We start from the raw sequence: 11,009 nt of genomic DNA, 5'->3' as shown, positions 1-11,009 counted from the left end.
ATGCATTTTTTCGATACCGAAAGGATTTTCTCAATTTTTCGAGAAACTTTACAGGCAAATGTCAATGGATTTCGTAACCTTTACACAGGTTCGAAAGATCGGCGAGCATTGGATTGTCAATACCACCCGGATTATTGCTTATAATTCAGCGTCTGGTAAGTCAACAACATTCAACCTTTAATTGTCATCGATTCGAATTGAGAAAGTGAAGATTATTTCGGAAGTGTAATTTAAATTGATTTTACGAATATCTCGCAGACTTTTATAATTTAATTTCATAGTCATTTCTCCGTCGCGCAAGAAATTCCAGGAATTAAAGATTGGAAATGACTTTTAAATATTAAATCAACGAACTTGGAATTTTTTAACTTGATCATTTCAGTGAGAATAATAATTCCTTTATTGGCGAATTGCTTTTTTATGATACAATCAGTTTTAAATCAATTTACTTTTTAAAGATTGTGTTTGCGGACTCTTATTTTATCGTGTGCCGGCTGTTTTCCGTTCATTATGTCTATTTCTAGTTACTTTTTAGAGCAGACCAAGCTTTGCTCTCGGATCCAAACTGCTTTTGAAAATACTCAAAAATTAAAACAGATCACTAAAGGAACTTTGGTCTCAAGACTTGAGTCTTTGGAGAAAAATTGGACGCGTTTTCAGGCTCAACATTGGGAGTTAGTAAAGATTCGCAATCAGAATGCCACGAACATTTATTTTACAAGCAATTTTTATGCAACTACTCAAGAAGCATATCTAGTCGCCAAGGGAGCCCTTATGGACGAACTGGAAAAACTCTCAAATGACCTTGCTTCTACGTCCATGAATGATGCAGCTCCACAGATTGCTGGATTATCATATCGATCGATGCCGAAGACTTTTTTCAATCCAGCCAATGAAAGCTGAGTCTTCGAGTGCTCTGAAGGAGGTATATAATGCAACGATTGATAACGTCGAAGCTTTATCTGCCTTGGAAGAAGCGGTGGATAAATGGTCATCATGGCTGGTATATATTACTGTAGAGAAATTAGATCGTCAGTCTCGTCGTGATTGGGAAACTTCTCTTAGAAATTCCACGAATCCTCCAACGTTTGACCAATTGAAAACCTTCTTGCAAACCAGGTTTCGGTCCTTGGAAGTTTTAGATTCTACTGCAAATCAAACTAATCAGTCTTCGTCTCAACAATCTTCCAAATCTCAGTTTCAGAAGAAAAGGTTTGGAAAGTTCACGAAATCCTCGACTTCTACAACAGCCAAGTCAACGCAATTTCAGAGCAGCTAATGAAGGAACAAGCAGCTAAAGAGCAGCTTACGAAGAAGCCACAGGAAAGGAAGTGCTTTTTCTGCCGCGAACCGCATTATTTAATGTCGTGTCTACAGTTTCAAAGTCAGTCTGTAGCTTCAAAGAACTTGTGTCAGATTTGTCAGGCGAAGCATCATACGGTACTTCATGACCCATCTTCAAGCTCAGGGCAATCTTTTTCGATGATATCAAATACATCTTTAATGCCTCATCAAGCACAATCTACTCATGCGGTTTCGATAATGCAGATTTCTCAGAAGAAGTCACCGTTGCTTCTCCTGACAACAGCAATGGTCAATGTGACTACATCATCTGGTCATACAAAGTGTGTTCGAGCACTTATCGATCAAGGCTCAGAGATGTCCATAATCTCTGAGTGCCTTGCTCAAAGTCTTCAACTCCCTCGTACCAGAGGACCTGTTGTTTTCCTAGGAGTGGGGGAAAGTAAGTCGGGAACGTCTCGTGGATCAGTCAACGTCGTTGTCTCACCAAGTTTTGATTCGGGCTTTAAACTTCAACTCCGAGCTCTTGTTCTTCCAAAGTTGATTTCTAAACGCCCAGAGCATCAAATTAGTCTTGAGGAATGGCCTCATCTCACTGGTCTACAATTAGCGGATCCGAAGTTCAGTGGAAGTGCTCCGATTGATTTAATTTTAGGTGTGGATGTCTATGCAATTTTAATTAAACAAGTTCTTCGAAAGGGTCCCCCGGGCACTCCTGTAGCTCAAAATTCCGTATTCGGGTGGATTCTTTGTGGACCTACAGGCAATACCTCACCGTTGGATTCATCTACAGTGAATATGTTTCATTGTTCGAAGAGTGAAGAACTTTTTTTTGACCTTCAAAAATTTGTGAGGATTCGGAAGTCGTGCCTCCTAAATCTTTCCGGACAGCTAAGGAAGAAGAGTGTGAAAAACTTTTCCAAAAGACTCACTCTAGGACTAAAGATGGGAGATACGTCGTGCATCTGCCCATCAAGAGTGACGTCACATCGTTAGGAGATTCCTATTCTGCAGCTCTTCGCATGTTACTTCATATGGAACAGCGGTTCAAATGAGATGTTCATCTCCAAGAAGCGTATGCCAAATTCATGGAAGAATATCATCAACTTCAGCATATGAAGTCCGTCAACATCCCTGCAGATCCAAGGAGTATCTCGCGGTCATTTTTTCTTCCGCATCATGGAGTTTGGCGTGAATCTAGTTCAACCACGAAACTACGAGTAGTTTTTAATGGTTCTCGACGATCAAGTCGCGGCATTTCATTGAACAAGTGTCTTTACGCAGGGCCAAAATTACAATTAAATATTTCAGATGTCTTGTTGCAGTGGCGTCTTCACTTCATTGTCTTTTCTGCAGATGTCGAAAAAATGTATCGACAGATTATTGTCCACCAAGATGATCAGGATCTCCAACTTATTGTGTGGCGAGAAAGTCAAAATGAGCCCGTCCAAGTATTTCGACTCAGTACTCTCACATATGGTCTGACTTGTGACATTTCTAGCTCTTCGCACCGTTCAGCAGCTTGGTCTTGATGAAGGGGATCGATTTCCCTTGGCTGCTGAAGTGATAAAAAATGACATCTATGTTGATGATGTCTTATTCGGAGCGGATAATTTGGAAGATGCTATTGAATTACACAACCAACTACGTGGTCTCTTCATGGCGGGCGGCTTGCCGCTCAAAAAGTGGAATCCAAACAGTCATGAGCTAATGCAGCGCATTCCGGAGCATCTACACGCGTTATCTCCAGATATATCATGGCAGTCAGATGTTTCGTCAGCCAGTCAGCCCAATTATTTGATCCTCTATGATGGTTGGCACCTGTTATCATCGTCGCAAAGATCTTTATCCAGGAACTATGGAAGCTTAATTTATCCTGGGATGATCCTTTACCTGAAGGAGCTCGTCATCGCTGGATAAAATATTATGAAGATCTTCCTCGTCTTTCCGCAGTCAGAATACCTCGCTGGATAGGATTTCGTTCGCGAATGTGCTCTTTCGAACTTTATGGCTTTGCTGACGCTTCTGAAAAGACGTACGGTGCTGTCGTTTATTTAAAGACAATTTCGCCTAACAGAAATTGTCCTATTGGCCCTCCAGAAAATACAGTGGCCAAAGAAGAACGTAGAGTTACTGTCAACGTAGCAGTTCGTGTTAATGAACCGTGTGATCTTCTGAGTCGTTATTCATCTTTAGACAAATTACTACGAGTCACTGCTTGGTGTCTTCGTTTTCGAGACGCTTTGAAGTGTCGTTCTATTATCGTTTCTCGGATTTTAGTTGCATCAGATCTTCGAACAGCTCATTTATTCTGGATTCAGCAAGAACAAAATCGCTATTTTTCTAATGAAATCACCGCTCTAAACAATAAAATGCAAATTTCTAAGAATAGTACTCTAATAAAGTTGACTCCATTTTTTGATGGTCAACTTCTTCGTGTCGGAGGTCGCTTAAAGCACTCTCTTCTCACTTATGATGAAAAGCATCCACTGATTCTACCTCCTGAGTCTATTCTCACAACTCTTATCATCCGCGACTGTCACCTTCGCTGTCTTCATGGGGGTATCCAACTTACCCTTGGAACGTTACGACAATCTTATTGAATTCTTCGAGGTCGCAATTTGGTTCGATCATTGATTCATCGGTGCATTCCATGCGTAAGAAACAGAGGTAATACTCAGCAACAGCTGATGAGTGATCTCTCTTCCATTCGCATTACTCCAACGAGCATTCATAAACACTGGGGTAGACTATGCTGGCCCCATCAATGTTCGCACCTCCAAAGGACGAGATCACCATTACCACAAAGCCTGGATTTGTATTTTCGTCTGTTGTGCCTCCCGCTCAGTTCATCTCGAGTTGGTTTCTGATTACACAGCAGTAGCCTTCATAGCTGCTTATATTCGCTTAATTTCTCGTCGTGGTCATTGTCGAACGTTGTCTAGTGACAGGAAATGTCTAGTGTCTAGGAAATGTTTTCTGAGGCATCAGCAGAGTTTGCTACGGTCGCTGCATACCTTGCTTCGCATGGTACCCAGTGGAAATTCAACCCTCCTGCAGCACCTCACTTCGGAGGTTTATGGGAAGCTGCAGTTAAGTCGACAAGTTTATATCGTTTTTAACCCCTTTATGATGCCGGGGGGGGGGGGGTGGAATCGTACTATAAGACAAAGTCATTCAGACCGATTAGTCTAACTTCCGCGTTTAAAAAGCGGGACGAGAAGGGGATGTAGCGATAGCGGCGTTTTTTGGCACAGAAGATGCTTTCAGTAACACCCCAAAGAATTCTGTATTCAATTCTGCGTAAGATCACGATATAGGTTTCACAGTAAATAGGTGGCTGCGTTCTATGCTATGCGACAGAATTGTTCAATCTTCGCTCCACGGGAGCAGTGTGAGAGCGACGATTAAAAAGGGGTATCCACAGGAAGGAGTATTGTAATCCACCTTATGGGCACTTGTCCTTGACGATTTAATAAGAAGATTAAATGAGTTAGGCCTCTATACACAAATATATACACACAGATGACGTTGTTATGTTGATAACAGGAAAGCATGAAAGGACTGTAGACGAGCTCATGCAAATTGCTCTCAACATTGTTGAGGGTTGGTGCAACGACCATGGCTTATCTGTTAATCCAGATAAAACTGAACTTTTCGTTTTCACGAGACGTAGGAAAATATCTGATCTCGTGAATCGTGAGTTCTATGGCAAGAAAATCGAATTCTCCACATCAGCTAAGTATTGAGGTATCATTTTCAATCCTGAATTAACCTGGAAACTACATGTTGATGCGATAGTTAAAACGGCCAGAATAGCCTTCTGGGCTTTCAGAGGGGCAATTGGAAAAACTTGACCATTGAAGCCCAAGGTAGTGTAATGGTTATATACGGTAATCATTTGGCCAATTATAACATATGCCTCATTGATCTGGGTGTCAAGAACTAGTCTGGTAAGTTCCAGGAACCAGCTGGCGAGCTTGCAAAGGGTCTTTTGCCTGGCAGTTGCTGGATCGATGAGAACTAATTAAACGGCAGCATTGGAGACTATTTTAGGTATACCACCGCTGCACCTTCGGATTAGGCAGAGGGCTGCAGCAGAGGCCTGCAGACTCTAACTAAAAGAGAGTCATAGTAGCATCGACGACATTGACCTGCATAACTCAATAAAGAACGTGCTGACAGGTGATGAAATCCTATTGCATGATGAGCAAAAGAGAATAAATGTATTCACTGCGGGAGGGCCCATTTGGTATACAGGCGTTTTAAGAGATCCCCTAGGGTCCGGAGCTGCAATATTTGGGATGAAATCCAGTGCCCAAATAAAAATCGCACTGGGCAAATTGACTACGGCATAGCAAGCTGAAATCGTAGCAATCAAGGCTAAATCTTGAGGAAATTCGTAAGCAGGATTGCATCAATCACCACGTTTACATATGCTTTGACAGTCAGGCTACGTTGAGGGCCCTCCAATTAGAGGAATTTACATCCATACTTGGCTGGAGCTGCCTTCAAGAACTTCTCGAAGTGCCTGGTAAAAACTGGATCGTGTTGATCTGGATTCCCGGAAATGAGAACATTGAGGGCAACGAAAGAGCAGATATGCTTGCAAAAAATGTGACTACGAAGATCCTCACTGGACCTGAACCATACTGCGGAATTTCCAATGCTTCGGCTAGGCACGCCATTGAAAGGTGGCTCCTAATGGAACATGCGGAATATTAGAGGGTGGCTAAGGGTATGGTACGCTCGAAAAAGGTGATCAAAGAACCATGCTTAGGAAAATCTAAGAAACTCTTGAACATGGAAAGAAAGTAGGTGGAGATAGTGGTAGAAATGCTCACGGGCCATTGCCACTTAATGAAGCACCTAAATAATATAAAGGTCGACAGCAACCCCCACTGTCGAAAACATGGCTTCCGGAAGGAGACAGCACGTCACATCTCATATGATTGTGACGTGCCAGTGGAACTCAGAGTGAAGCATTGTGGTAATTACTTCTGCGAACCAGAGGATTTCGAAGATATCTCCTATTCAGCGATATGCGCATATATGGAGTAGGTTACGCTAGTTATGTAACCTCAGTGCTACGGGCTTGATTACCCCTACCCATCTATAATAATAGAATAAGTAGGCTAAGAGGCGGTTGCGTTCTCTCTCTCTCTCTCTCACCTACACTCTCTCTAACGCGCATTATTCTCGAAATATTTGCGAAAATATGCATAAAATTCTTTGAAAAATTTTTTTCTCAACAATACAATTTTAAGGTTTTATAAAAAACGAAGAACATAATTTAACAGTTTCGACAACTTTTACATCAAACTTTCTCCTTTGAAGTCGGTATTTTTGACATAATGTAAATTCTAAATGTTTTCGAACTTCATTATACTTGCACTTACCAAAAGGATTTTATACATATTTTCGCAAGAATCTCGAACATAACCTTAGATAGAAGAAAATATTAGAACATATTTTGTAATGACTTTTTCTGAGTAAAAATTTTGTTGCTTCGACTTTTTCCGCATCTTGCCTTGTTTTCGCAAAACATGTGAATTTTCGTTTTTCAGAAAAAAACTGAACCTTCTCTCCTAGGTTTGGGCACAGGACAAACTATCATAAAATACACTCTTTATGTTCGGATATAAAATAGATCTATAATCGAAAGAAAACAATCGGTGAGTTTTCTTGAGTAAATTTTCTTTGAATATTTTCAGAAAAACTACCGCAAAATTTTGAAACTTTTTGAAATTTTTTCAATAGATTTCGAAAGAAGACGAGAAATTAAATGAGAACCAAATAGGAAAATACCGATATCATATTTAAAAATATCACACTTCTAACAGCAATGTCGCCCAGAACCGAGGCCGACCCAGAATCGAGGGATGAGTGTACCATAAAATACTGCAAATTTTGGATAACTTAAATATACAGATTAACTAAAAATTTCCGGAAACTTTGGATATCCTTCAAAAAACCTCTTCATAACTTATATTTCAGAAAAACTTCGGTAATTTAACAATTTACTGTAAATTTTCCAAATTTTTCGTAATTCATAGTATTCGAAAATTTTCGGTCATTTGTGATTATTTTACCATAAATTTCTACAATTTTCCGACAAATGGTTATTTGTTTATCAAATCGAAAATTCATCTTCGAGTCGTTTTCGACTCGTGTGTTTTCACGATTTTGTGGACTAATTTCCTGCGCCTGAAATGTATTTTTCTAGAATTTATATTGCTATGAAGCAACCAAGAATTTTTCAAAATCATTAATATTTTCTTTCAGCTCTCTCTTTCACTTTGGAATTTCGTTTTTTTTCTTCTCGCGTTTTACATCGATTTGTCTCTTTCTTCTTTCAGTTTTTGTTCACTGAATTATTAAACAATTTTTTATTTGTACGCTGCACGTTTTTGGAAAAACTTCACCTCCTCTTATTTATGTTTTTTATATGTCTCACGACAGCCCGATTAAATTCGTTCTGTTTTTCGAAAGTTATCGTTTTTAAGGACAGACCAACAGATAGACGCCATCGCCAAAACTTATTTTTTGGCTTCAGAGAGTCTCAAAACATGAAGATTCGTTGAAAAACTAAAGTTTGAAATTTCGGACAAAATTTCAGATCATAAATTATAAAAACGTAAAAAAAATTGCAAACAGTCTTCTTTTTTCTGCTCGTATTTGACTAATAAGCCTTCTTTTTTTGCACGTTTTCTACTAAAAAATAAAAATAAATTTATTATTTTTTATAAATTGAAATATTTTGTTGTGATTAAAAAATAAATAAATGGCACAATGAGTTACATTATTGACAAGGGTGTATATTTAGCGCTTCGAAATAGTTAAATACTAACATGATAATTTCTGAACTTTAAGACGTAAAAAATTTTACAGAGATAATAACTACAGAGAGATTTTTTATATCAATATTAGGTTTTTCGTCGTCTAATTATTTCTATTCACTAAAATTATCAATAATAATATTTAACAAATCTAACGGCCAACAAATTGAAGGCAATTTAATAGCCTTCATTAATTTTATTAAATTTTTTAGTAAATACATCTTTCTCCTAGTCAGTAGGTATTAAGAAAGTTTTGTCAAATACATGCGTCACATTGTACTTTGGTAGACTAACCAAGGTTTTCTTGGACGGATTGCACTCAAGTTACTTATAAGCGAGTCCTTATTATAGATGATTGTCACTATATCAATAAAGAATCGTTTGTATTACTCGTGCTGTTCATATCATTCTGCAGTTGCGTTCGATCTCGAACCCTCGAGCACATTAAACTATATTCCAAAACACCTATTCTAATGTTCATTTCCGAAATTTCACTCTTCATCTTTGTGATTACTTTCTTAATATTTATAAGAGGAGCTGAGGAAAAATTATTATCGTTAAAATTTATACTTTTTAGTTATGGAGCATTATTTCTCAACTGCCCTTACTTTAAAAGTCACGTTCTTAAAATGTCTTTAAATTCTGGGAACATATTCACCTAACCCAAAATATTTACCGCTGCTCTCCAAGTGATGGGTGACATTTTCAACCCCAACGCCTGCTCGGGCATTTTTAAAAGCATGTTACTTTCTTTCGATTTCAGCGATTTAAAATTTTTTACGAGGGTTTCCAAAAGGTTATTTTTCACTCTTTTATTCTATTTTATTAACGAAAAAAATTAAACATTTTAAAGCATTTTTCAAATCATTTAATTGTTTATTTAACTTTTTTGCAATTTAAGGCATTATTTAATAGTCCCAAAATAAAGCCCGACTTGTTGGCTTCAAAAAAGGTGCTTAGTAAAAGAATAGTGCAGTAAATAGTTTCAGAGATATAGGACCCGATATGAAAGCAGTCCTAATGGTCGTGCTCAGACGCAATCCTTTAGTATTTCAAAGGCTAATTTGCAAGTCTACCATTCTTTCGATGTGTTCAAGTTCATTTAGAATGACGTGAAATCAGATAATACAAAATTTAAGAATGTTTTCCGGCGTTCAGGGAAAGTTTAAATTATTTGTTATTTGCCGGAAGTTGCAGGCTGTGGAAAATACCCGTCCAGGCGTAGGGTTGGAAATTGCAACTCCTCCCCCTCACTACGGAAGGGGTGGTAACCATGGTCTATAAATTAGTTCATTAAGTACTATTGTGTAGGTAAACATATTCCCAGAATTTAAAGCACATCGAAGAACACGACTTTTAACGCTGGGACAGTTGAGAAATAATTCCCCTGATGATAGTATTTATTATGACAATTTTTGTAAAAATGAAAATTGATTGAAAAATTAAAGTATGTTTCCCCTTGATACATAATATTTTAGAATAAAATCAAGTCTTTACAAATACTTACTTCCATCAGTCATACTGGATCCTCTTTCATCCATTTCTCTCTTGATTCGATCCAGCTCTTCAGAGAGTTTATGTAACATTCTTGTTCTTTCTGTAACTCCTCCACTTGTATCTCTGTATTGTTCTTTTATTTTAGATAACTCCTCCTTTAAAATAAATCAAAAACAAATAACACATACATATACTTTTAGTTCAACGACAATCTATATCGCTTAGAATTTTATACTCTAAACATTTTAATTGTGACTTGCACGGAACTAGACGAACTCAGGGTGGACATGAGTATTTTACACGAAATTTTCACCATGGACAGTCACTAAAACGTTTCTGTTGAAACTTTTTTTTTATATATATTTTACAGTATCATGTTAGTTTTAAACTATTATAAACTTAAATGAACTTTATTAAACTTTTATTAATGTATAGATCGGAAAATTTGATCCAAAATATGCAAAGAATATGAATAATAGGCGATCAGATCTGAAATATGAATTGTGACCTAACATTCAGGTTATACATTTTAAAGCAGTACATATTTTATATACGAATAACTAAAAATTTACTTTAAGTTTATTTTTGCATCAGAGTAAGTTAAGTTAAGCTTGTAGATGTATCAAAACTTACAGTGTTTTATCACTGTATATGCTGATAATTCCATCTGAAAATCTGTGTTTTCAAAAATTGTTGTTGCATTATTCACTGTTTATTTTAAATTCCACAAAACAATCGGAAAATTAAGTGTACGCGCAAACTAAAATGCATCTAAAAATGCCACTCCCCTGCGTTAGTTCACATTTTGACCACATTAAATTTGTAGATGGCGCCCCGCAGATGTGGTTCCTAACTGCATGTGCTTAGATCACACCCGTACATTTTATTTGTTTAATTCTAGAGTACCTCTTACAGTAGTTGAGATCATAATTTCGTAGTACCAAAGATATTATAAACGTAGATGCGGTGCGGGCTTAGTTGCCCGCCATAAATGTAGACGGCGCGTCCGGCGAAAAAAGTCACTTCCCCTCTACCCACCGCTCCCCGTAGAAAGCCCCCATCGATATAGTTTGCCAAGAGGCACTTGGAGCGCTGTAAGCAGCTCTCGGTACACCGATGGTAAACTTAGCTTGGAAAAGAACCATTGAAATTAAAATTAAATTGCCAATTAATGCGTTTTTACATTTCATAACATACGTAAAATATCCACGCTTTGTAAAACATGATTATTTTAATAGATACCAGAGAGAAAATTAAATGTATAATTTATATTTCATATATTTTGTAATATTTATAAAGTTATTTGATTATTTCCAAATATATCTTTGTTATTTCTCATCTTTTTATATTCTTTTATGTGTAACAATTTAT

At 37.5% G+C, this 11,009-nt stretch overlaps 1 protein-coding gene across 3 annotated transcripts in view; it reads right to left on the bottom strand.

Annotated features, from left to right (window-relative positions):
* Nucleotides 1-11,009, bottom strand: part of LOC117177793 (intraflagellar transport protein 57 homolog) — a 97,178-nt gene that overhangs the window by 4,989 nt on the left and 81,180 nt on the right. For 2 of the 3 annotated variants that reach the window (XM_033368719.1, XM_033368720.1), the window contains exons 6-7: nucleotides 9,649-9,793; nucleotides 8,323-8,678 (exon numbers count right to left, since the gene is read on the bottom strand). In XM_033368719.1, coding sequence (XP_033224610.1) covers nucleotides 8,503-8,678; nucleotides 9,649-9,793 — 321 coding nt within the window. In that variant the 3' untranslated portion in view covers nucleotides 8,323-8,502. Of the gene's footprint in view, nucleotides 1-8,322; nucleotides 8,679-9,648; nucleotides 9,794-11,009 lie in introns of those variants that run through there. The other variant, XM_033368721.1, reaches the window with a different exon arrangement.

The sequence above is a fragment of the Belonocnema kinseyi genome, chromosome 8 (assembly GCF_010883055.1).
Source record: "Belonocnema kinseyi isolate 2016_QV_RU_SX_M_011 chromosome 8, B_treatae_v1, whole genome shotgun sequence".
Taxonomy (NCBI): domain Eukaryota; kingdom Metazoa; phylum Arthropoda; class Insecta; order Hymenoptera; family Cynipidae; genus Belonocnema; species Belonocnema kinseyi.
Note: the sequence above shows the minus strand (reverse complement) of the source record. Positions and strands in the feature narration are given on the sequence as shown.